The 26,681-nt window shown below is 46.5% G+C and overlaps 2 protein-coding genes across 2 annotated transcripts; one reads left to right on the forward strand and one right to left on the reverse strand.

The window, feature by feature from the left end:
• The first annotated feature begins 19,967 nt into the window (after nt 1–19,967).
• Nucleotides 19,968–21,613, forward strand: LOC139056137 (putative nuclease HARBI1). The gene is made up of 3 exons (XM_070534045.1): nt 19,968–20,092; nt 20,318–20,439; nt 20,688–21,613. Exons 1-3 carry the CDS (start codon nt 20,065–20,067, stop codon nt 21,570–21,572), a joined length of 1,035 nt encoding a protein of 344 aa, XP_070390146.1. The 5' UTR covers nt 19,968–20,064; the 3' UTR covers nt 21,573–21,613.
• A 142-nt stretch (nt 21,614–21,755) lies between these two features.
• LOC139056138 (zinc finger protein with KRAB and SCAN domains 2-like) lies at nt 21,756–25,726 on the reverse strand. The gene is made up of 5 exons (XM_070534049.1): nt 25,636–25,726; nt 25,473–25,568; nt 25,186–25,233; nt 24,279–24,359; nt 21,756–23,555 (listed from the first exon to the last, which is right to left on the reverse strand). Exons 1-5 carry the CDS (start codon nt 25,667–25,669, stop codon nt 22,879–22,881), a joined length of 936 nt encoding a protein of 311 aa, XP_070390150.1. The 5' UTR covers nt 25,670–25,726; the 3' UTR covers nt 21,756–22,878.
• Between the last annotated feature and the right edge of the window lie 955 nt (nt 25,727–26,681).

Genomic DNA, 26,681 nt, shown 5'->3' on the forward strand with positions numbered 1-26,681 from the left:
AATTGCGACTATAATTTCAGTGGGATTACGCACGATACACGACCGGTGACAGCTGCTTCTGCGCAATACATTGGAACAAAGGACAGCGTCATTGAGATTTTTCCCTGGCGTTTGTATATGTATAACAATGCAAACAAAGTTTTTGAATGACAACACATTATTTCGTTTCATTAAAATATGCGTCCTCAACTTGTTCATTTCACAGCCTTTACATTTTTCTTTTTTTTTCTTTAACGTGCCAAAACCACTTTCTGATTATGAGGCACGCCGTAGTAGGGGTCTCCGGAAATTTGGACCACCTCGGCTTTTTTAACGTGTACGCAAATCTAAGTACACGGGTGTGTTCGAATTTCGCGCCCATCGAAATGCGGCCGCCGTAGCCGGGATTCGATCCCGCCCACTCGTGCTCAGCAGCGCTACACCATAACCACTAAGCAACCACGGCGGGTACATTTTTCATATCAGCGGCATGAACTGCTTTGCTGGTTTCGAACTGATATGGTTGTAAAGTTCGTCTGATATTGTCTACATATTAAATGGACAAAAAGCATGGAACCGTTGATATCAGTTATTTCGGGCACAATTTTTGAGATATGCGAGTATATATTCTTTTATGAGAAAATACAGATTTTACTTGTCTTGACAGTGCATAGTGTTCAAGAATTCGTTTGCAGCATCTTTGGCAATGGCAGTACAGTTAATCATGCATTTGATCACTCGACAAATTCTATAAGGAATAGGCCGAGCTGTCATGATCTTCCCCCCCCCCCCCCCCCCGCCGAACGAAGTTTCTGGCTACGCCACTGCAGCTTGCTAATGTAGAAATTAAAATTCCATAATTGATCCTGTCGTATGCTTTTGCAATATCTCAAGTTACCAATGCTGATACATCTGATAGTCATGTGAGTCGAATGCGGCTTTCTATATAAACGTAAGCTGACCATATGGAACTTTAAGGCCTAAATACTATTTGTCTTGAACGCAGAAGACCCTGAGAAGAAGTAAATTTATAGCCAGACATGGATTACTTTTTCTAAAATTTTGACTACATTCGATGTAGGGCAATTGGGCAAATGTTGGCCAAGACATTTACGAGGTTTCGATGTTTAAGTAAAAAGCACGATTTTTTTCAATTTTCCAAGAGGTCTGGATCCATTTATATTGTAGCGAACAGTTAACTATATTCAAGGTCAGCTTATTTGGGAAAGAGTTAAACAATAATTTAATCATAGCAGGTGTGATACGGACTGGTCTAGGAGCCGATTGATGTGTAGTTAATATGGCACCGGGTAATTCTGTCATGGTAACTTCTACGAACTCAGATGTCGAAAGGGCGAACTCAGATGTACGAAAGGGCGAAGCGTGCTTCAAGCCCTTTCGCGATCTCATTTAGTGAATCCGCCACTTCTTTGGAGGATAGAACAGCAGATTGAGACCATACGGACTGTTTACCAGATTTTTTGTTTCGTAAAAGCCTAAAAAGCACCGATGTTCTTCCTGGTTTCGACAAAAATGAATGCAGTGCATTTTTTTGTTCTTTAGCTATCGCCACAGTTCTTTTAAACATAGCTGCATAGAATTTATAGTCCATCCCATTGTTCGGTGAATCATTGTGTTGGAGACGTTTCTACGCTGCTTTTGTTCGCCTATAATCCCGTGTGCAAGCTTCATTCTACCAAGATGAGTTTGACGGCGAGCTGCCAGACATAACCGCAAACTCAGGGTGCTGAATAGCATAATTTAAAAGCGAAACCACAGAGTCAGCTCTCCATTGTTCATTACAAGTGGTTAAGGCTGATAAGCCTGAATTTATAGAAGATATATAAGTTATGTAATTAACGAACCGTCTTTGCCATACAATAGGAGCCTGACGTGAAAGCAAAATTTGAAAAGTAATGGTTAAGTGATCGCTATACTTGCTCCATTGTCAAAGGTGTCCCAAGATGAAATAGACATATGAGCAGAAGATAAAGCCAGGTCTAATGCAAAAGAGAAACACCCACGTAGAAAAGTAATTCGACCTGAATTATGACATTGAAAAATGTTGTCATGCATCCAATTCCACAAACTCTTTCCACAAGCATCCGTTTTAGGTACCTACGAAGTATGATAAGAATTCCTGCCAGGAGCATTGTATTTGAACAGTTTCGGCACAGCGAGTCCAGGTGATCAATGCAGGTGATTCTGTTCGGGAAATACACATTAATCACTGTAAACGCAGCGCAACTAGGCGGTAAGAAATCTAATCCTAAAATTTCGCAGTCGATCTGAACACACATGTTTGAACACCCATGAACACACCATCGCACACTTGGCAACACCTGCCCTAATGATGCGCACCAAGTTCGCGAAGTCTAAAACACTCACTGGAACATAGTGGGACACAAAATCGAACGCCTTATTCGCGTATATTTGGAGCATCGCAACGACGGCATCCCCGTCCCATCGCAACACTCCGACACACTTCTGGTCTAGCGTATACGTTCGTCATCGTTGTGCACCGTTTGATGTCGCACGTCTGGTGCGGCTCGACTATTTCTTTTATTACTGTCTGCAATTGTTTAGCTAAGCTTTTTATTAACACCTTGTAGTCAACGTTCGTCAAGCTAATAGGACGATATACAGAGCGTTTGAGCGAACACCTAAATTAATTTTTTTTTAATTGTCTGTGGCAGATAGCACAATTATAGTCCGTGAGCTGGTCTACTCGAAGAGGCTGACATTACTTGCACAAAAAAACATGAAATGCATAATTGACGAATTAACAAAGAATCACTAATTAAGTTCTAACTAATTACCTTATGGTACACATTGCAATTTACAAATTCTAGCGGGTGTGACTGCAAGGCACTTGAAAAGAATTGTGCGGATGACACGATTTACGAGATATGCGCCGTCAAACGGATGAGGTTTCCTGCTTAGAAGATTTGTAAAACGCCGCGCTCAGATCGTCTGGTCCAGGGGACTTTCCTGATGTCACTCTTGATTTTTCCTTCTCCAGTATTGAAATCGACAGCTCCCTAACACTTCCATCGACTTTTTGCTTAACGTTAAGAAAGTATATACTCTTCCAAGAAGTTGTATATATGTCAACTTCGTATCGCGCGAACAGCTTTAAGTAAAGCCAGAAAACGAACTTTCGATTTCCGTTTTCACTAGAAACAACGCCATTACGGTGAAATTAAGCTGTGATTTTTTTGCGAGCATCTCTTCTCCTAGGAACCCAGTGATCGACTTGTTGCTATTTCTCTCAGCTTTTTCCACCATAGCTCGGAATATTGCCCTAGGATAACGCTCACTATCAATCCAGCAAGATTCCTCTGTTATACGAAGCCTGTCCCAAAAGGCCATGCACTCTAAGAACAGTTTACACCCTTTGGCTTGCCCCTTCTGCCACACAAAAATAATCGTCATCTGCCTTGATGCGTTTCCTTTCTTTATCGCTGCGAGCCCGGAACTTTCCAGTAACGAACGGCACGCGCGTTATCAGCATAGAACAGTTTACACCCTTTGGAGTGCCCCTTCTGATAACGCGCGTGCCGTTCGTCACTGGAAAGTTCCGGGCTTGCAGCGATAAAGAAAGGAAACGCATCAAGGCAGATGACGATTATTTTTGTGTGGCAGAAGGGGCAAGCCAAAGGGTGTAAACTGTTCTTAGAGTGTGCAGTCAGTCTGCAAAAACGTCGAGGCGGGTGTAGTGGCACCGATCTATCTATCTATCTATCTATCTATCTATCTATCTATCTATCTATCTATCTATCTATCTATCTATCTATCTATCTATCTATCTATCTATCTATCTATCTATCTATCTATCTGTCTGTCTGTCTGTCTGTCTGTCTGTCTGTCTGTCTGTCTGTCTGTCTATCTATCTATCTATCTATCTATCTATCTATCTATCTATCTATCTATCTATCTATCTATCTATCTATCTATCTATCTATCTACATACGTACGTACGTACGTACGTACGTACGTACGTACGTACATACATACATACATACATACATACATACATACATACATACATACATACATACATACATACATACATACATACATACATACATACATACATACATACATACATACATACATACATACATACATACTCGAGAGGACCCGGTTGGCCTAGTATGAGCCGGACCGCTGTATGACAAAGCAGAATTTTATGCACGCTATTACGGACGGGCCACGAGTCCCGAGGAATCCAGGCGAAATACGCAAGGCGGTGTCGTAACGAGTAACAAAACGTTTAATTACATCGTTAAGTACGGAGCAGTCAGCGCGAAAGGGTTCCAGTAAAAAGCACTGACAAGGACAGAAGAGACGACGACACACGCTTGCTAGCAACTGATTGTTTAATATTCGGTTTTCACACTTTTTATGGCACGACAACAATTGCTGTGCCTTTTGTTTTTTTCATTTGTTACGCCAATAATCCGTTCTTTAGGCTGATAGACCGTTTTCGCGCAAGTAGTCCTTGGCTTTTTCTGTTAGTATACTATCGATGGTACACTGTTGCACGATTGCCCGCTTCTGTCTATGGCCATGTCTTCTACAATTTCGCGCATCTGCTTGACTTTACTCTTCCAAAATCTTGATGTGAAATTGCACGCTGCAATGGCAATAGCAATGGTGAAAAGCGAGATGCCCGTCGGTGGTGCCTTCCAAGGATGATGCATGTTTCCCTGCCTGGTAATTCGACATGGCAGCGTGTGTCGCCGTGCTCCAAATCTTTAAAGTATTGCGTATGACAGATAGCACAATTCTAACCCTTGATCTAAATTAATCGATGAGGCAGCCATTACTTCTAAGAGAAATCAAAATGCTCAATTCAATAATTAAAATAGTTACGCTAATTATTTTTACATTAATTACTTTACGGCACATATTTCAATCTACGAATTATGGCCGCTGAGTTAGCACGGCGTATCCACTTTGAACGAATTCTCTGGGCATGCAGCATCAGTTCTGATATATTAATTTTCAAAGTGTCCGACGAAATGATATGAACAGGTCACGGCAAGACATGCGGAAAGGTAATTTACAAGTGTCTGCATTTCATCAGGCAACATATTTATGTTGACCCGATGTCACATTTTTGTTGCAAAGCGGATTACGTGCTCCGATATACATGATGTCTTATTTTTAGCTGCACTAAAATTATAATAACTGCCTGCGGTAGATAGCGCAATTCTAAATTTTTCGAGGTAATTGGAGATAAACTTTAATGTATCCAACGAAATGCATTTGCGTTCCAAGTAGTTTGTGCTCCAGTGCATGAAACAGCGTTTCCTTAAAAATTAAGTTAAACAGTGCATTGTTGCCGCAAGTTTGACAGCGCCGTTCTTGAAACCAGTGCCATCCTCAGAATTCGTTCCAAGTCTATCTGCATTGCATACTCACTATCTACAATTCGTAGATTGAGATATATGCAGTAAAGTAATTGATAAAAATATAATTCGCGTAATTATGTGAATGATTCAATTAAGCATTTTTAATTTGCGTAAGAGTAATGGGCCGCCTCATCGAGCATTTTAATACAAGGGTTAGGATTGTGCTACCTGCCACAGACTACTTAAAAAATTGGTTCAGTTAGAAGAATGCCACGTAGAGTGACACCATACACGCAGTGGTGGAATCGCTGCTACAATTGCTCAAACCTGCTACATTTCGTTAAAGCTGCTCCAGGATGAGCCGCGCCGCGCAATCTCTGAGGCCACGGCGAAGATGGGTTGTGGTCGGCGCCAAGCGGCGGTCGCTGCCACCTAATGCGAGGCGTAGCGTGATATCTTGTGGCGCATGGACGTGTTTTTCCAGGGCTCCGTGGCGGCAACGAAATTATGTTTTTTGAGCATGCTTTGAGCTTGCTTTTGTTTTTGCTTTGCTGATTTTTTTAGCCTTTAAATAATAATTGGGTAGTTTCTTTTTTTCGCTTCTTTAGTGTGCGTGGGTGTGTTTCGTGTATATTTGGTTTTGCAGGATAGTCAGAGCGTCCTTTCGCGCCACGTGCATAGTAGCTTGGAAGTCGCAAGACTAATAGCTATTACTGGTTTTACTGTGTGTGCTTTGGTATCGGGACTATTGCTTTGGTAGGAAAGTGAGAGCGTGGCCGCGTGGTTGAACACGTGCGAACACGTGTCATACCTTAAGTCTGGGCGGCATTGATTACTTTTAAAACATTGGTGATAATTACTTTGCGACATTTTAAGGATTTAGATCCTATGCGTATCGGTTTTTGCCAGAAGGCACGTGCTCTGCATTATTATAGTATTGTAGTATTTGCGTTAAAAAAAGCCGTGCAATACATGGCAAGAAAGCCGGGAAAGCGTGAAGTGTGCGGGGGGTCCCTCAAGGCAGAAGAGGGGACGAATGAGAATGCAGAGGTAATCGAGTCAATCGGCAGACACTGTGATGTCGACGCTAGGCTGAAGAAAATGGAGGCTATCCAGTATGAGCTTGCCAAACAGGTCGAAGAGCTCAAAAATGAGCTAAATATGGAGCGGAATGCACGGAAGGTAGTGGAAAAAAGACTTCCAAGCAGCCGAGGAAAAGCTGAACAGGGCCGCCATTGTGAACGAGAATGGTCGTGACAATGGAACGCAGTCCCCGACGTGACAGGAGAGGGAGTGTCCATAAAGCACGTGGAATGCGTGCAGCGTGGAGCTAGGGTAGCAGGAAAGAGCGGCACCTACCTTGAGGCCACCACACAAAAAAGCAAGAGCACAGAGGTCAATGCCCCTTGTCAAGTCCGAATCACGCGGAAAAGGACAAAGGGAAGCAAGGAGAGGTAGGAGAGAGTGAAATGGTGATCATCGCCGGCGACTCAAACCTGGCTATGTGCGCAGAAGCAATTGTGGAGAGGGTGAAATGCAATAAAAGAGTGGCGGTAGGGACAATTCCAGGGCGGACACTGGGTTCTGTCATGGAGCGAGCAAAAGCAAAGCTCACGGAAAATGCCCACGTGCGCAACCTTCTCATAGTAGCAGGAGGGCTAAATGACGTCCTAAACAGGAAAGGGACAGGACTATCCCAGCGCTTGGCGAATGAGGTGGACGACTTGCGCGAGCTGTCCCCTCAGGTGCAGATCATGGTGTGCACGGTGCGGGAGGGGCGTGTACGTGATAGTGGCGTACAAAGAGCCGCAGTGGCTGCTTACGAGGCGATATGAAAAATGAGCCGAGAGAAAGGTTTCGTGGTTGTCGAAGAAAACAGGGAAGTGAGAAGGTGCGGTGGTTTTGAATGAGACGGTGGTGGTGGTAACAACTTTATTAACAATCCGGCAAATTCGTGGCCTGGGCCTAGGCCGCCCCCGAGGAGGTCCGGAGATCCTGTCTCCTCGCCGCCTCACGGGCTTGCTGGATGGCCCATAGTTGATTTTCGAGGTTTGAGCTGCGCAACGCGGCCGTCCATCGCGCCGCAGCTTCATCTGGAGAAACTGCATTTTCTTCGCATATAACGTCACATTCCCAGAGAATGTGTCTAAGAGTTGCGTGAGCCCTGCTGCATAGCTTGCAGTTATCATCTGAGTAGACGTCCGGATATATCCTCCTGAGATGGACGGGGTTGGGGAAGGTCTTTGTTTGTAGCTGCCGCCAGTCTACCGCTTGGGCCCTGTCGAGTTTGGGGTTAGGGGGCGGATAAACCCGCCTTGAGTTTTGATAAAATTTTGTAATGTCACAGTATCTGGTCATTCTGTCCCTCTCTGTCCATGCCTCCGTTGGATTTCTAACCCCAAGAGAGGATCCTTCTTCGCGGGCGCGGAACGTGAGACCTCGCGCTACGCGGTGGACCTCCTCGTTGAGGTTGGGTACGGGGGTGTCGGGGGACGTGTGAGCCGGGAACCATATAATGTGTCGTTCCTCCGTCTCCTCGGAGGTGACATAGTTCGCGTTAGCTTTGAGTATAGCCTCAGCCTTCGGCGAAATTCTGCCTTGTGCATAGTTTCTGACCGCCGTCTGCGAGTCACTGATTACGTATCTACAACTGGGGTTAACGATGGCTAGGGCTATCGCCACCTCTTCCGCTACCTCGGGGTTTTTTACACGTATGCTACAACAACTGACCAATTGTTTCTCGGTATTGAGGACGGCCACTGCAAAAGCACGTCGATCCTCGTATTCTGCCGCGTCTACGAACAGCGCTTCCTTGTCCCTACCGAAGGCTTTGAGTAAAGCCTTGGCTCTACTCTCTCTTCGACCCTGATTGAATTCGGGGCTCATGTTCTTGGGTATATTAGCCACCTGCAGCTTTTCCCTGATCGCGCTTGGAAGGGATGTCTTGTCGCCGTGCTGCTTGTGATAACTTATCCCAAGTTTGTCCAGGATACTCCTGCCCGTTCGTGTCTTCGATAGTCTTTCGAGTTGCGAAATTTGGTGTGCTTCAATTAACTCTTCAAGCGTGTTGTGGACGCCCAGCTGTAGCAGCAGTTCCGTGCTGGTGCTGTCTGGAAGGCCCAGTGCCATCTTGTATGCTCTTCTAATGAGGGTGTTCAATTTGGCATATTCGGCCGCGTACCAGTTGTGGTAGGCGGCCACATAGGTAATGTGGCTAATAACGAAGGAGTGTATGACTCTGACGACGTTGGCCTCCCTCATACCCTGATGTCTGTTGGTGATTCTTCTGATGAGCCTCATCGTGTTCGTGATCTTAGTCTCCAAATTCCTGACCGTTTCTCCGTTGTTGCCGTTCGATTCTATGATGAATCCGAGCACCTTAATCTGCTTCACCCTGGGTATTTCTTGTCCGTCTTTGGTACGTATGCAAATTTCTTCGTATGCAGCATGCTGGATGTAAGCCTTGGGGGGTCTTCCCCTAAGCGTCGGGCGGTAGAGGAGGAGTTCCGATTTTTCTGGCGAGATGACGAGACCGGTTCCGACGAGGTACTCCTCCACCACCTCGACCGCGGTCTGTAATCGCTGTTCGATTTCTCCGTCGCTTCCCTCGGACACCCAGATCGTAACGTCGTCCGCGTATATTGTGTGATGCACTCCCTCGATGGCGTTGAGGCGCTCGGGGAGGCCGATCATAATGAGATTAAAGAGCATCGGCGAGATGACCGAGCCTTGCGGGGTGCCGACGCTGCCTATGTTCCTGTCTTCGGATGCGAGTTTGCCCAGCGTTAAGGAGACTTTCCTGTTTGTGAGGAAATCCTTAACATAGCTGTACGCACGGTTTCCTAGATTGAGTGCGGCAATGCTGCGCAGTATGGCTGCGTGAGCTGCATTATCGAAGGCTTTCTTGAGGTCTAATCCTAGAATGGCCCTGGTACCTCTTGTCTTGTTGTCGAGTATCTGGTGCTTGATTTGCAACATTGCATCCTGCGTGGAGAGATGAGCTCGAAATCCGAGCATGGTGTCTGGATACGCTTCCACGTCGTCCAAGTGTGCGTTGATACGGGTGAGGAAGGCGTGCTCCATCAACTTGCCGACGCACGACGTAAGGGATATTGGTCGAAGATTGGCCAGATCTGGGGGTTTCCCTGGTTTGGGGATGAGCACCATTTTTGCTCTTTTCCACTGGTCAGGGATGCATCCTCGGGTCCAGCAATCGTTGATGTACTTGGTCAGTTCGGAGATGGTCTCGTTGTCCAAGTTACGAAGGGTCTTATTAGTTATGCCGTCCGGTCCCGGGGCCGACTTGCTGTTGAGCTTTTGTAAAGCGGCCCGGATTTCCGCCTCGCCAAAGTCTCTGTCCAGAGAGAAATTGGGATTTCCCGTGTATTCGCCGTGTTGAATAGTCGGGCTGTGCGGGGCGTATCTGTCGCAGAGGTCGGAAAGGATTTCTTCCTCGTCCTTGGTGTGTGTGTGTACTAGTTTGCGCATGGTTTCCCGATGTGTTGCCTTGGTCTTGGTCGGGTCTAGCAGGTGTCGGAGCAGGCGCCATGTGTGACCGGTGCCAATCCGTCCGTCCATCTCGTTGCAGATCTCATTCCATTGTTGTTTACTAAGAGTTTTGCAGTGTTCTTCTATTTGTTTGTTGAGTAACGCTATGCGTTTCCTCAACTTCCTATTGTGTCTTTGTTTCTGCCACCTGGCTTGAAGCGATCGTTTGGCCTCCCACATGTGCACCAGGCGACTGTCGATCTTCTCGACGGGAAGTTCTGGCGTCACGGTCTTTGTAACTTCATTGACGTCAGCCATCACTTGTTCGGCCCATTGTTGAATGTCTGTGATGGGCGCGTGCGTCATTCCGGCTCGATTCTTGCGGAACTGGTCCCAGTCCGTCCATTTGAAGGTTTTGTTGGGTTCGACCATTAAATTCTCCGATAATTTCGTTTCGAGAATTCTGTGGTCACTACCAAGGTCTTCGAACGTGTTATTCCAACTTGCTCCTCTTGCGTTCTTCACTAATGTTAGATCGGGCGTGGTGTCTCTTGTCAGCCCTGTTCCCATTCTGGTGGGGGAGCTGGGGTCGGTGATGAGGGTCAGGCCTGTTTCCTGTATATCCTGCCATAAAGCCTTGCCTTTGGCTCTTGTATAGGCATAGCCCCACGCTCCGTGCGGGGCGTTAAAATCTCCCCCGATTAGTAGGGGATGGGAGCCCGCGATGTCGGTGGCCCTCCTAAAAAGGGTTAGAAAGCGCTGTCGTATGTGCGCTGGCTTGCTGTATAGATTGAGGATAAACGTGCTGCTTTGGCTTTTGCTTTTAGGTATAATTTCTACGAATACTTGTTCAATCTGCGCTACCTTAAGGTCGTGACGAACGACCACTAAGCCTTTCCTGACCAAAGTAGTTACCGCTTGGTTCTCCCCGGATGGGGGACCGATGGCTTGGTAACCGGGTAGTTTAGCTAATTCGTGTGTCTCTTGTAGCATTATTACATCGGGTTTCGATTTGTTTTTAAGGTGTTGTTGCAGGACCGCTTTTTTTGCGGTGTAACTCCTGCAATTCCACTGCCATATCGTCAGCGCGCCTCTTTTACCGTGCTTGCCTATTTTGGTCTGGTCGAGGGCTGGAGGTCTGAACGACCCCAGATGCTCCTGCGTTGTTTACGGGGATGTCGTGGAATTGATTAGATGCGACCCCAGTTATGGGGGCCCCTGCGGTGGTTACTGGCTGCAGCTTGGCTACTCTAAGACTTAGGTTGGCCACGTTGCTTTCGAATTTGTCAATTCTCGACATTATGGTCGAAACCGCCAGCGTGAGGTTGCCGACGGCTTCCGCTTGTTCTTTGAGTACATTTTGCATTTCTGTTAATTTCTGTCCTACGTCTGCCAGTTGTGATCCGGTTTGGCTGCTAACGGCTGGAGCCTTTCTCTTAGGTGGCGGAGGGTTGTCGTCCTCCTCCATGCTATTATTAGGAGTTACCGCAGCTGCACCTGCACTACAAGTACTCAGACGAGGAGATATCTCCTCCCTTCGACTATTCTTAAGTTCCTGGATTTCTTTCGTGAGGTGTGAGATTAATTCTCTCAACTGCGCATTTTCCCGTCTCATTTCTGCTATTTCTTTAGAAGCTGCAGTTTCCTCAGTTCCGCCGCGGCGCGACGAGCCTTTGACCGCGTCTGCCCAGCTCACCTTGTTGGTGGCCTCTTCTACCGCCGGGCCGCCTCCGCTGCGGCGGGAAAGCGACCGCGTACGGCTCCTGAATCTGGTTCGGGCCGGTCCGGGTGTGCGGCTCCGTGATCTGGACTTTCTGGTTCTCGAGCGGGCCCTCGAGCGTGAACGGGGCCTGGTATCCCGGGAAGGGCGTCCAACAGATTCCCTCGTAGCCTCCGATGCTAGAAATTCTTCCTGTTGTCGTTGTCTTTCCCAGCGTCGTCTCTTGACTATATATGGCGTCTTGAAGCGAGCCTTGCAATTCTTATCGGCCGTTAAGTGCTCACCCCCGCAAAGTTGGCAAAGGGGGTTGCACTGGTGGTCGAGACCTGGGTTGGCCGTGCCGCAGCCTCTACAGATGCGGTCCTGCGGATTGGGGCACACGTCCATGCGGTGGCCCAGTCTGCTGCATTGGAAGCACAGGTCAAGTTGTTTTCTGTACAACGCGCACCTGATGAGAGCGCCTCCGTAGCGGACGAAGGAGGGAACTTTCAGTCCGGAAAACAGCACGATGACCGTGGTGGTATTGCTGAGTCGTTTCGCAGCGATTGCCGTAGGATTCTTGGGGGTAACGACCTGGGCGGTGATGTCGCGGGGCGAATCTTCGAGAGGTATACCCCTGATGACTCCTTTGGAAGTTAAGTCGGGTGCCGATTCATATGCGTTGGTCTCATAGGCCTGGCCGTTGACCACGAGGCGCTCGACTCTTTGGTATCTGTCTGCGTTGGCTTCACTGGGGGTACTCACTACGATGATGTTCTGTTGTACGTTGAGGCACACGGTGTCGTCTTCCCTGTGCTCCCCGGGTATGCCAGCAGCTTGGTAGACGCACGAAGCTACTCGGGCCGCTCCTAATTCGCCAATCTTGAGGCCTCCCTTTGGGCGGATGATAATCTTGAAATCACCCTTCGGTAGATATGGCATGCGGCTGGCCTTGATTAACTGCTGTTTCAGTTTCTGCTCGCGCTTCTTCCTTCCGCCGGTGCCGAGGTGGGCGCCGAAACTGCTCGTATTCGATCTCTCAACGGCTTGCTTTTTCGAGCCGACGGTACTCCAGCCCGTGCCAGCCTCAAATTCTGCTTGGGAAATGTTCTGCCCTTGCACGAGAACCTCCATTTCTTCCGTCGGCGAGCGAGCGTGGGCGCGCGCCACGTGTACTTCTTGCGGGGGCGCCTATAGGCCTAGGCTCGCGGCAGCCACCACCGCGGCTGCCGGTGTGGCAGACGAAAATTTGGCGTAGAAGTTCGAAAAATGGGATTCCCACCTTGAAGTTGGTATCGGCAGAATCTTGGTAACTTGCTGCGTGAGATGGTAGCAAAAACTCGGTGATTTTCGGTGACTTCCCTGCGAAATCATTGAACGAAGACGGAGCCGACGTGAAGTGCATCTGCCTTCTTCGGCCACCTCTTCTTCTTCTCCCTGAATGAGACGGGATCCACTTCAATTACAGCTAGGACGAGAAGTGGGCTGGCGACCTGTTGGCCGCGCTGTTGCTTCTATAGGGGGCCCACGGGCGCTCAGGAGGCCAGAGTAGGTAGTAATGAAGAAGGTTCCCAATAGCATTGCCGTCAATAACAGAAAAAGGAGGAAAACAAGAAAGAGAGCTCGCCATGCAACATGCTACATAAACATGGAGGGCGGAAGAAGAAAGGAAAAGTGGGCAGAAATACAGAAGCAGTTAAATCGAGAACAAGTAGGGGTGTATGCGGTTACAGAAACGCACCTTAGACTCGGAAGAGCCGCCACTGATTGAGAATTACGTTTGGGAAGAGTGCAACAGAACTAAGTCGGAAAGAAAGGGAGCGGGAGTCGGCACGCTCATCCATCAGGGAGCTAAATGGAAAAGAGTAAATTCAAGATGTCCAGAGCATCTTTGTTTATCAGATACAATGAGTGGGAAAAAGAAACTTGGCTGGGCGTAATTAACGTATTTGTGGACCGGAAATAATTGCACAGAGAAGAATCAAGAGTTAGTGGAATACAAAAGTGCTGATATTAAATATTTTGGGAATGACGCCGAAATTATCCTATTAGGTGACATGAACGCCCACATACAGGATCTAGATGGCTATACCGACAACAACGGGAAGTCAATGCTAGATTTTTGTGAGCAACATAACCTCGTTATCGGGAATACAGGGCCTAAGTGTGAAGGGCAGATCGCGTGGGAAGTGGGAAACCGGCAATCCACCATTGAATTTCTTCTGTCTGATGACATAAGGAATTCATGATGAGTTGAGAGAAATGGCGATTGATGAGGAAGGGTATAGCAGCATAGGGAGTGACCATAAACGTATCATTTTGAAAATGGGATATGAAGTTGAGAAAGAGAGCAAGGAGTGCAAAATGGCCAGTCCAAATTTGAACGCTGAACAAATAACAAATATAGTCACTAGAGTTGAGGAAGAACTTTGCAAATGGCCAAGTAAAGAATGGGAATATAATGAGCTTCTAAGTGTAATAACGACAGAAATACGGAAAGGGAAACAACATGTTCGTTGGAAAGGAAAAAAACCGAAAAGCTGGTAAAACAGGGAGATACGAGAAGCGATCGCCAAACGACAGAAAGCATCCCGAGAGCACAAGCAGGCAAAGAAGGCGCAGTTGGCGCAGGATGAAGTAGCCAGTAAATGGGAAATATACCGGGAGAAAAAGTCTATGGTTCAAATACTGGTGCAAGCAAAGATAAAAGGCGAAAGTGAACGTTGGTTGTCAGAAATACGTGAGGAAAAGAAGGCCGCACCTAGAATATTTTGGAACCACATAAAATTATTAGACAGGAAGTCGAAAACAATACAACAACATATCCTAGACGAAGATGGAAACAAACTGGAAGGGGAAGCGGCAACAAATTACATCCAAAAATAACAGCCGAATCTTTCCAAGGCAATGACGAGGTTGTATTTGAAGAAAAAAAGAACATGAAAGAGACCCAGGTGGAAAAGGAGCTGGTGCTGACAACTTTCAACTGGAACAAAGCCGAAGAGAAAATTCCAACGCGCATAGCTACAGGGCTAGACGAGGTTTCTGTTAGGCTGATTAATGAACTAGGACCAAACAAGTAAGGAAACTCTGGTGAAAGCAGTGGAAAATATAGACGAATACCAAACAGTTAGCGACAAAGTAGAATGAATTTAATCTATTAAGGTAAGGGGAGAAAGATAGAATTCACTCGTATAAACCGTTGACCGTTGCATCGGTAATATACAGGTTAGCAATGCAGGCAATCAAATTAAAGCTGCAAGCATGGCCATAGAATAATGACATTTTGGGAGAACTTCAGAATGGCTTCAGAATAGGTAGGCGTTTGGATGATAACCTGTTTATTCTTACTCAGTGTATTGAAATATCAAGAGTAGAAAGCAGACCGTTATATGTGGCCTTTTTAGACATTACAGGAGCGTATGACAACGTAGACCGCAACACCTTGGGGGATATTCAGGAAGGGGAAGGCTTAGGCGACAGTTGTCTACAGCTTTTGAGAGAGATTTACCTAGAAAATACTGTTTGCCTTGAATGGGAGGGGATGAGGAGCGAGGAGAAAGATGATATCAACAAGGGACTGAGGCAGGGGTGACCTTTATCTCCACTGCTGTTTATGATGTCCATTGTGAGGAAGGAGATGGTGCTAGAAGGAAGCATATATCGGGTTTCATCTCTCAAACATGCGGGTACAGTAATAGAGCTGCAGCTTCCAGGTTTATATTATGCGGACGACACTGTGTTGCTAGCTAGCAAGCAAAGTGATTTGCAACGTCTGGTTAATATATGTGGACAGGAAGCCGAGAATTTAGGTTTTAAATTTAGCGTTAGAAAATCAGGTGTTATGGTATGTATTCAATGAAAATAGTGAACAGACAGTGGCAATACAGGGCCAGGAAATACCTCGGGTAAGAGAATATAAATACCTTGGTATATGAATAAATGAAGACTATAGATATATGGAAACACAGGAAAAAACAATAATGGTGAAGGGGAAGAGAAATGCAGCCATAATGAAGCACAGAGCGCTATGGGGATACAACAGGTACGAGGTGCTCCGGGGTATGTGAAAAGGTGTAATGGTTCCAAAACATACTTTTGGAAATGCGATCGTTTGCTTGAAATCAGGGGTACCATCAAGACTCGATGGCAACCAAACGTCAGTGAGACGCCTCGCATTGGGCGGTCACGGGAAGGCTACAAGTGAAGCTATGCCTGGTGATATGGGCTGGACAAGTTTTGAAGTGATGGAAGCTCACAGTAAAATTGATTATGAAGAACGACTGAGTTATATGGAAGAAAGTAAAGGGACTGGGAGAGTGTTGAGGTATTTGTACAAGAAAAACATTGATTCACAGTGGAGGAAAAGAACTAGGAAGCTTACCAGCAAGTATGCGGCCTGTAGGGTGAGCAACACAGCCACAAAGAAAGTCAAGCGGAAAGTCAGAAAGGCTGAGAAAGGCTGAAATAATATCATGGGTGGAGGCAACAGAAATGAAACCTGCGGTGAGCAACTACTTAAGAGGAAAAAACGAAATCAGGAAAGAAACAATTTATGATAACTCAAAGGGAAGCTCACTACTTTTCGAAGCGAGATCGGGATGGCTTAAAACACGCACCTATAAAGCGAGATATAAGGAAGACGCAGCATGTGCTTGCTGCGGTAAAGCTAGGGAAATGATGGAGCATGTTTTATTAAAATGTGAAGATATACGCCCAACGGTCGATTTAGGCACCACTGGCCTCCTTGAAGCCCTTGGGTTCAGCAAAATCAGGGGAAAAGTATACATGTCGGCAATAGAGATTAGCAAGAGGCGATTGGAAGATTGGTGGAAGTAGGGAAACGACAAAAAACGGAGACCTAGGAAAACAAAGTTCACAATAGGGAGTCAGAAAATTCGGTTATGGAAATTCATCGTGGTTTTTGTTATTTGCATTATTTTTTTAATTTTTGAACCTAGGTAGGACATTAGGCAGTATAAAAGCAAGAGCTTGGTCGCGCAACCTACCGACCCGTTCCAAAGGGGTCGCTCATAGCATCCATTCATTCATGCGAAGAGTGCCGTGACCATAGAGTTTCCTACAAAAATTTTTGTAGGAAACTCTATATAGACCGTGACATCTTCAATTCATAAGGCTAAATGAGCTGAAGAGTCACTGAGCAAATCTAATTCAGTACCACGTGTCAGTACACGCTCGCGCATCATGGATAAAGGAATCTCCATGTCGCGCATACGGCCGCTCCGCCATTAAACTCTGTGTGCCATAATAACGGGTTGTGCGCAGTTAAGGACGAAATGCTGTCGGGCCGAGTAGTGCGTGCTCGGTCCATTATGCGTTGCTGGTGAGTCACGCATTCGTACTTACTACTGGCGACGTGGCCTTGGTGGGAGGTCCTCTACCGACTATGCGCACTTCGCGCGTTCGGCACGGCAGCTGTGTCATGGTGCACTCAACAAACTGAAACTTACTCCCTGGCTTGTTATCAGCTGCTTTGCTGTGCTGCGTTTATCGGTGTGTGCTGACAACGCAGCGGATTTGTAGCTCGACCATTTTACTAGCTCCAGGACTTTTGTATGAAAATGAAATTGCTCTGTAGGTTATTAGCATTCCACGTGGCTGTATTGCCGCGAGTTTCTTTGTGCCTTTATGTAGTTCGCGTGGTATTCAGATTTAGTCTGTAATATAGGGGGCGAGGGCTTACGGAGTAGCCATCTGTCGGAAGCGCCTCCCTTGCGTAGTACGAGTACGCGGCACCCTCCTCAACATTTATGTGGGTACTCTCAAAACGAGGGGAGTTTTTGATTGTCGACATAATAATCTTGGGCAAACTGAAATCACAGAATCGTTTACCGACTCTTTACCGAATACGTGCAGTGAACGCCACTGCGCGTGGTCGCCGCGATGGAGTCTCCCGAACCAGCTTCTTGCATGAAAGGTAAGCAAACGCCGAAAGTAATCTGCATTTTTTTTCTTTTAAATAAACGTTTTGATATATATAAACTATGTGAAATATGTTGTTACAGTGGGCTGTCTGTATAACCAAATGGGGCATTACAGGATAAAGCCTCAATGCAGCGATCGCACGGGTTCGCAGCGACCGACTGCACGTCTGCATGCATGTCCGCGCACAATGTTTTGCTTTCGCTGTGAACGCGTTTTCGCACCCTGCTGTAAGCTTTAGGCCGCAGCATATGAGCATTTGACTGTACACTAGCAAGCATTGTCGTTAGAGTAGGTCGTTCGATTATTAACTGACGCATCTAAGTGCTCCACGGAAAGCGAGTAATTTGTCATGTTTTAAAAATGTACATCGCTGCCGATCGCAGCACACTGCTCGGCGGAATTTTCAGCCGCCTCTACCCATATGACGTAAATCGCCCAATGAACGTCAGTAGTGCAAGCTATCCGATGGCTGCCCTGAGTGCGCCATCGATTTTTCCACCTTTAGGGTGAACAAATGATGTTCGTAATAGTTGGAATGTTAGTTCATTTACTTCTATAAAAAGAAAGTAAAAGAAAGAAAACACGCAAGAACAATTTCTCACTACACTTAAGCACTTCGGGCACGCAGCAAGCGTCGTCTGCTTGTGTTACGTGCTCCATTTTGACGAGCTCCGCGGTCAGAGTCGGTCTCAGTCTTTTCGCGAGCACTACGATTCGACTTTGTTGGGTTGTGGACTGCAAACGTAGCGACTAGCAATATGTCAAGCTGCGACATCGTGTTCCTCTGCAAGGCAGCAGACGAGCAGACTGGCTGCAGCGCATCGGGCTGCCGCTATCCGATCGGCGCCAGGATTTGCGCGTTTGCGGCTGTCACTTTACAGCGGAAGATTACTAACGCAATAGCGCTAGTAATCATCGGTATTAGGGTAAGCGCAAGGGGACTGGGCCTGGCAGTTTGACCATGTCCTTTTTCCGGGATGAGCAGAAGCGCAAATGTGAAGGTGAACGGTGGAGGCATAAACTCACCATTAACTCAAGCAGATGAAGGAACTTTAGCGTAGACGTACGTGAGCTGCCTGATCGGTCTCCGCGGTCCAGCCACCTGTTGGCACAGAGCTCAACCACACTGTAGCAGTAACGAAATGTATTCTTCTTTGCTGCTGGTGTAAATTTTTCGCAGGAGTGTAATCGTTAACACGTTGTTTTTGTCAATGTTTAAAATGTTTTACGCTTGGTTTGAGCAATACTAGCTGTTTGTTTGGCCGGCTAAGCTCTGCGTCAACGTGTGGCGGGACTGCGGAGACCGATTAGGCGGCTCACGTACGTCTACGCTAAAGTTCCTTCATCAGCTTGAGTTTACGCCGCCACCGTGCTGTCGAAAGGCCCAGCCCGCCTGTGGTTACCGGAATACCAGACACGTTCAGCGCTGCGACAGAATGCTCGCACCGCACGCTGCTTCGATAGCTGTCGCTTGGGGTCTACTAAAGCCCCTCCATACACGTTTCCGCCGACCAGGCGGCGGTGGCGGTGGTGGCGCGGATGCAGGGGCTTTAGGGTCTACTGCCAAACAGCTGGCGGGGAGATTGGAGAAGCTTCGCGCGCTCGCTCCTAGAGAACCAAAGTGGACGACACGACTTGCCATCATGACGCAGAGCCAGTGAAGGCGGAGCTTAGCCATTAGCCCCGATCACTCGGTGAACGAGGAGGAAATGCAAGACTATGGAGGAGGGTTACTTGTAATCGTCCGTAGCTCTCTTAATACGAGACGTTTCACACAAATTATGGGGCGAATGATTAACTTTAGCTGTACCCTACGCGTCTACAAAATTTGTCCGAACCGTTTCAGGGGCCCTTTAAGACGATTCACGTAGGGCAAACGCTGCGTGTAAGGAAAAAAATAAGGGCGGCGGGGTGAGAAGGCAATTGAACTGCGGCAGAAGGTTGCTCCGTCTTGCAAGAGTGCGCAGGGGCTAAGCGTGTGTTGTGTCGATCCAGTGCTTCACGCAATTCACGAAATAATTCCTGTAATATGGTGATTGAGGAGAGCATTATTGTGCAGGAAAGCAGACTTATGCCATTTTTCACTGGTCGATTCGGAGCAGGATTTCTTGCTCCGTGGCAACGAATCCGAATTTCACTGGTCGATCTGGAGCGAGTTCGCGCGTTCCACTGGTCGTTTCGGATCAACTCGCTCCGCGCCGGATCGCTCTCACTTGCTCCGCCGCCGAGGCGCGGATTCGGGCGGAAATAGCTCGCGTCACTTCCGTCTTCAAGCGAAATCGGTACCGGTTGGTACGCACAACATTGGGCGCGTTAAGTTAGCGCGCTCCGAACTCCAAAGGAGCACGCTCGAGTGCGCTCGAGTGCGACGCCTTCGGAGCTTAACTTAACGGCGATTTTCGCCGACTGCTTTCGGGTGCACGAACGCGCCGTCTGGCGAATGTTACGTTGCTTCCGCATCCGCTATCGCTCTTCGCGCGCTTTTCAAAAATGGCCCCGCCGACCGTACTCCTGCAGTTCTTGTTGGACGATGAAGAGGTAGAAGAACTTGACGCGCGGCGACGGAGGCAGCAGCAGCGGCTCACCTATGCGATGCAAGCTGTTCGTGCTGTTTTCAGAGGTACCGTATCAGAGGATTTATTTCTGCTCCTCGGTATGCGGACTGATGACTCATTGCAGATCTGCTTCTTTCTGGTGCTTTACGCGCCAAATCCAGATCTGATTATGAGGCACGCTGTAGTGGAGGGTTCCGGATTAACTTTGACCGCCTGCCGTTCTTTAACGTGCAGTACAACGCAAGCACACGGGCGTTTTTGCATTTCGCTTCCATCGAAATTTATTGCAGATCGCAAGAGGACAGAAAGCCGTATGATCCGAGGCATCCAGAATTATGTCATCAACGTTGTGCCCAGATACACGGACACACAATTCAAAGAGCACTTCAGGATGGACAGAAGCACTTTTGAGGTAAGTAGTCCTATCAGTTTGAAACAACGCACGCGGTTTAATCTGCAGTCACGCGGTCATCGACAGTCTGTGCATTATTTTTGCAGAAGGTCGCCGTACACAACATTGCTTTTGTTTCGCGAGGACCAGATTAAATGTTGTAACTAGTCTACTAAGAATATCAGTGCTCACTGAACGGTTCTTATTGATGCTAAGCGCACTAAGTACAAGCTAGCAATCATAAAACTGTGCTAGCTGTTGGCTTCCAGGTCCTGCTGCAGATCACACAGGCGAGACTCACCACGGAAAGGACACCAAGGATACCTCTCCATACAAAGGTGTTAATGGCTCTGTGGTTGCTTGGCAACCAAGAGTCCTTCCGAGGTGTTGCCGACCGTTTTGGAGTCAACAAGGGCCTGCTGCACTACGTTGTCAACAACATCATTGAACTTTGGGCAGGTGCAGCACCAGACTTTATCCAGTGGCCTTTGTCACTGCAGGATGTAGCCCATGAATTCTACCGAAAGTGGCGGTTTCCTGGAGTTGTCGGTGCTGTGGACGGTTGCCATATCGCTATCAAAGCCCCAGAGAACGAGCAAGATGCTTATTACAACAGGAAAGAGTTTCACTCAATCATCCTGCAGGGGTGCTGTGACAGCAACATGGCATTCACCCATGTGCATGCAGGCTCTCCAGGAAGAATGCACGATGCCAAGGTGTTCAGTGCATCAGGTCTGGACAGGCTAGTAGAGAAGTTACCGGCTAACTTCCATATTCTTGGTGACTCCGCCTATGCACTGTCTGTCGGACTCATGCGACCTTACAGAAATAATGGCCATCTAAGTGCACAAGAAATAAAATTCAATGAAAGACTAGGCGCAGCAAGATCAGTAATTGAACGTGCATTCGCACAGCTAAAAGGCAAATTCAGGCGGTTGAAATACCTTGACATGAAAAGCTCTGCACTCATTAGTAAATATGTGCTGGCATCATGTGTTCTGCACAACATCATTCTTATGTCAAAGGATTCCTTTGATTGTGAGGGCCTGGAGGAGGAAGGTGATGACGACGATCCATCTTTTGATGGGAACTCCACAGGAGTTTCGGAGAGCAGGGGTGCACTTAAGCGCCGAGCAGTAATGTTGGCTTTGTAGAAAACAGGCATGAAAACAAACAGATACTGGCAGCTTCAGCATTTAAATGTTTGTATTAACCACTGTTTATTGCGTTTTGGTAAACAATAGTAGCCATAACAAAAAACATTTCATGTACTGTCCTCGGACATTTTTTATGTTGTCAATTGTTGGTATAAATAAAACACTTATGAAATAAACTGAGTACTTGCACCTCTATCATAAAGCAAAATATGAACACAAATGGCACTGCTACATGTATGTGACTAGTGTTTGTACTTCAAGTAGTGTTGCTTTTTCACGTGTTTCCATTGAGACGTGCAGCAACACACATGGGAACAGGTGATTAGTCTGCATAAAATTCTTCAAGTCCTTACAAGATATACAATATCAGCATAAGGCACTACATAGAAACCACTTTCGTTCCCAGAAGGCTTTCTGTTGAAACAATGAGCAATAGATGCTCTAAAAAAAAAACTCTTAAAGTGTTGGAACGACACGGCAACTATGTACGTCAATACCTACATATATATACATCAACACAAAGAAATGCAATGACGCAAGCAAGCAATTTCAGCACAGAACTATTTGAACCAGAGCAAACAGCAAGCTGATTGTTTTGAGACTGCAAAAAAATAAAGAGCAGGCTGGCCAATAAACCAAGTGTGAAAGCGTTATAAATGTCAAAGACAGCAACCACCAAGAAAAGTCTACTGAAACAGAAACGTAGAGGGAGTAGTGTCACCGGTAGAAACTTCAGCACAAATCTATTTTGACAGAGCCAAAAAAAAAAGAACTTCGAAGCTGAACAAACGGCAAGCTGCCAAGTATGCAAACAAAAGTATCCTCTAGCATGAAAAGACAATACCAAAACCATAGCAAGGCACAAAAAGAAAAGGCAACCATATCGGCAGAACAAAGCCTGTTGTCCATTTAAACAAATTGAGATTTTTGGCACCAGTATAATCTCATTTGAATACCGATCGGACACAAGTGACAACACTTGGAAGTGCAGGTAATGCCTACTTATTAATCAGCAGCTTACTGAAATAAACTTGATACTATTTTAGATTCAAAGCGAGTCATTCTAAAAACCACATTTCTTGTTTTAGAAATCTAGAATTTATAAGGTTAACAGCATACACTCTGCACACTTTCTAAAACACTTTACATTGACCATAGCAAAACAAAATTGTCGAATGTACATTCTGAGTGTGCATTCCACAGTCAGACACTTAGGCTGCTGGCAGTAATGCAAGCCGAAAAAAAAAATGCGTTCCTGTTTTTATTTAACTCCAGAAAATAACTGGTTTAATTAATAAAAATCTTAAATGGTGCTGTCCACAATGCGCTTTAGCATTTTCAGCTTCATTCTTTGCATCTTTAGTTGCTGCTTGTAGCGTTGGCGTTCTTCATCCTGCCATGCCTCCATGTTGCTCAGGATGTCTTGCAACAGAGTTGCTGGCGTTTTACGGCGTTTTGCCTTGGCAGCAACTTGTGCCGCATTGTGTTGGGAGCAACGCTCATCAGAAAAACCATCAGTGTTCTCACCAGTGGCTCCATGAGTTTCCTGAGCCGGTTCCAAGAGCTGTACACCAACAGGTGACGTGGCTGATGTGGAGGGCTGCGTAGGCATGCTAGATGAAATGGGTGCTTGGTACTCTGCACTTGAAGACAACAGGTTCTCCATGTCCCTGTAGAAGGGCCACTCCTTCCTATCCCTTCCGCTCTTCCGCTTGTGTTGCCGATGTTTATCATAGGTTCTTTTTAGACCTTTAAATTTCGTCTCGCAATCGGAGGCTGTTCTCAAATAGCCGCGCTCCCTCATTTCTGTGCTTATTTGCATCCAAATATGTTTTCTCTTTTTCTTCCTGTCATGAAAATCTAGTATGTGACGCTGGTAGCTTGCAATCAAAAGAAGAACCTCAGCATGGGACCAGTTTGTGGCATCCCTTGCTGTACCAGCTTCAGCACGATGAAAGCTGGAGCCTTCATTAGGGTCACCTGCAGAAATTAAAGTTTTAATGTCAGTATTTGTGACGAGAACTGAAGAGAAAACAGCCCATAACAAGCCTGCACACAAAGTTCAATGTGGGCAATACTTCATATATTTTTCATCAGCAGTGACAATGCTCCAACAAGCGTCCAACATCTTCATGGCTCTACACCTGTACTTAACAAATCTTGCCTCCAGTCAGCTATTCGAGAGTGGAACAGTGTACCCGCAGCTGTCATTCTCGAGCATGACGCAGCTAAATTTAGAGTGTCCTTATCATCAGCTTTTGTTTGATCCTCATACTATGTAGACTTTCAATAAAAGCTTGTACGCCTCTCACTTTTATTTTGATAACATGTATACAGTGTCAGGTTTAAAGAATGATTGTAATTTTGTTCCTCACTGTGCATGCTTTGCATCTCATTGCCTGTAATATCGTCGATACATCTATTATTCAACATTACTTTTATTCTTCTCAGTATCTGATTCCTTAATATCTTCTATAAATGTTATTACTACCCGTGATACCATTGACAGCAACTATATTATCTTGTTTCACATTAATTTGTTCAGCTGTTCTGTCAAATATTACATGCATGTTATGACGTGTCCTTTGGTATCTCTTAACCCCCCTATGTAATGCCTTGTAAAAGACCCTTTTTTAAGGGTACAATAAATGATGACGATGATGATGATGAGGTACACTGTTTAAAAATTATGTGTGGAATTACTGTTGTAATTGTGGTCACCCGCCAGGTCCCAGTCGGTACTATCATCGGCCACGCAGAGGTCATACTCATTCATGTGGTCACCTGGGAAATAAAAAAAATAAGGAACATATGCTGCATGACTGATAGCTTACCATTTTACGAAGTGGCACTACTTAATGCTACATTAACAGAAATAACAAATACAAATAACTGAAAAAAGATATGCATTTAGTTTATCAATGCTGGGTGCAATATCTGCACACAGTCTGTAAAATGATAAAGGAATAAACTTAGGTTAAAATGTTCATATTTGATTTACTATAACAATGCTGGATTTAACAGCGAAATCTACCTCAGGAAACCTCCTTACAACTCAGGGCACACTGATCATGATTGCAAAATCCTGGAGTGCTCTGCCACTTAGACGAACATGTATGCTAACTCATTTTTGTCCGACCAGTTAACCATTGGAACAGGCTGAATCAAAAGCAAGTGCACAGGGCAAGTGAAAATGTATTTTATTCCATGTTGTAACCCCCCTGCTCTAACGCCCAAACTAAGGGCGCTGCAGGGTAATTTGTGAATAAATAAATAATAAAAGCATACAATCCGCCAAAAGGCAGAAAAAGTGAGTGACAAGGCGGCCAATAAATTTAATGCGTCGTCAGCAATCAGCCCGACGCAGCGTGTTGATCAACTTTACTAAAGCTTGCAGAAAAAAAGGTGCGTGTCGGTTTGTGGGAAGGTTTGGCAGCACACACAGCTTCACACGGATGCTACATTATAGTCACAATGTACTACACGTACAACAAATCATGTATATTAGGTGGACACGATGCCTTCATGGAAAATTACGTGCTTACAGTGAAATGTGAAATGACAGTGCGAAAGCTGGGATATCGTGACCCCCAAAACAAGGCATACTCACAGCCTTCGTTTCCTGGCTCTGCAAGTGGCATTGAAGGACCGTTAGCATCTGGAAACAAAAAAAAAGGAAAACATATTTAGAGGACATCAGAATGTAAAAAGCAGACAAAGACGGTGCGATTACGTGCAGCGGTTAACTAATTGCGCAGACCGGGTGAACGATAACACAAAGCACTTCAACTGTCTTCGGGTTTATCCTAGTGAGTTATCCTTTACGTAGCTTGCGCCATTAGTCAACAACCGTCACAATGCACCGACTGGCCCTTGAAGATGTTTATTAGTACTCACCGTCACCGAATATGTGCACTACGCCATCCAAGGGCGAAGACGCTTCCACCGACGTCACTTCAACTGCCCCAACCTCTTGCATGATAACATGAGGACCTGAAGAAGTCGTACACATGATTGTAGCGACGAGAAGGTGCCAAACTGCGACTATTCGGTTACGTACCTGTGCGTCTGGCAAGTAATGAACGTGCCGTCATTTTCGGTTCGCGCCAAGCTCAAACCGCGAAAACACAAGTTCCCGATCACGCCTGCTTCAGAACATCGTCTGCTTCAGGCGCCCGGCTGCGCGGCGGCGGGAGACACGGGTGGGCAAGGAGAACGGAGTTGCATCAGTGGAAAGGGTAGGAAACACGTCATTTTTCCGGAAGCCGTAGCAGGCGCGCGCTCTCGCGCACCGTTTCCAGGATGGTGCGCGTAGAGCGCGCTCCGTAATCACGCACCGGAAGTCGCTTTTTAGCCGTTAAGTTTAAAAGAGCGCACTCTGCTGGCTAGAGCGCGCTCGAGCGCCTTAACTTAACGCGCCCATTGTGTTGCTTCGCAAAATGGCTGCGTTCGTTGCTGCTGCAGAGCTCGCGTTTAGCGATGAGAGCTCAGACAACAGCGATTACTAGGTGACGCAGGTGCTGTACGAAGCCTTCTATGCCCGTTGTCCATGCATAATCCCTGCGGGTGCGACATGGAAATGACGGACTCTGCGATTGCCGTGGTCAAATTACGCACGGGAGACGGTGAGTTTGGTTGCCGTGGAAACGTAGAGAGCAGAAGTCGGGCATGGTTTCCGGAACCGGTTTGTGCGACGTGCACGCAGACTTCCTGTGTGATCCTCCACGGTAGCCATTCTAGCCACCCTATCCACGGAGCATTTTTGCGCTCCGCTGGCCGATTCGGATTCGCGAAACCCGAGCGCTCGCTCGAGGATTTCGGCGGCCGCTCCAGATTGACCAGTGAAAAACGCCATTAGTGCTGCAAGGAACTCGATAGCCTTGTGGGGTAACCAACATGCATGAATTTGCAACTTGGGCTAAAAATTTATCGGACATTTTTCTGACCTTGCACAATAAAGATTTTCCCTAACAATGCCCCTGACTTTTCCAAGTTTTCCAGGTTGCTAGGCACACTGTTATAAACATACCTCCCAAAGCATGGTGCATGCATTTTAAGATTGAAGGGTGCTTAAGATTTTATAGACTAAACTGAAATAGGAATTCT

This window comes from Dermacentor albipictus, chromosome 1 (genome assembly GCF_038994185.2).
Source record: "Dermacentor albipictus isolate Rhodes 1998 colony chromosome 1, USDA_Dalb.pri_finalv2, whole genome shotgun sequence".
NCBI lineage: Eukaryota > Metazoa > Arthropoda > Arachnida > Ixodida > Ixodidae > Dermacentor > Dermacentor albipictus.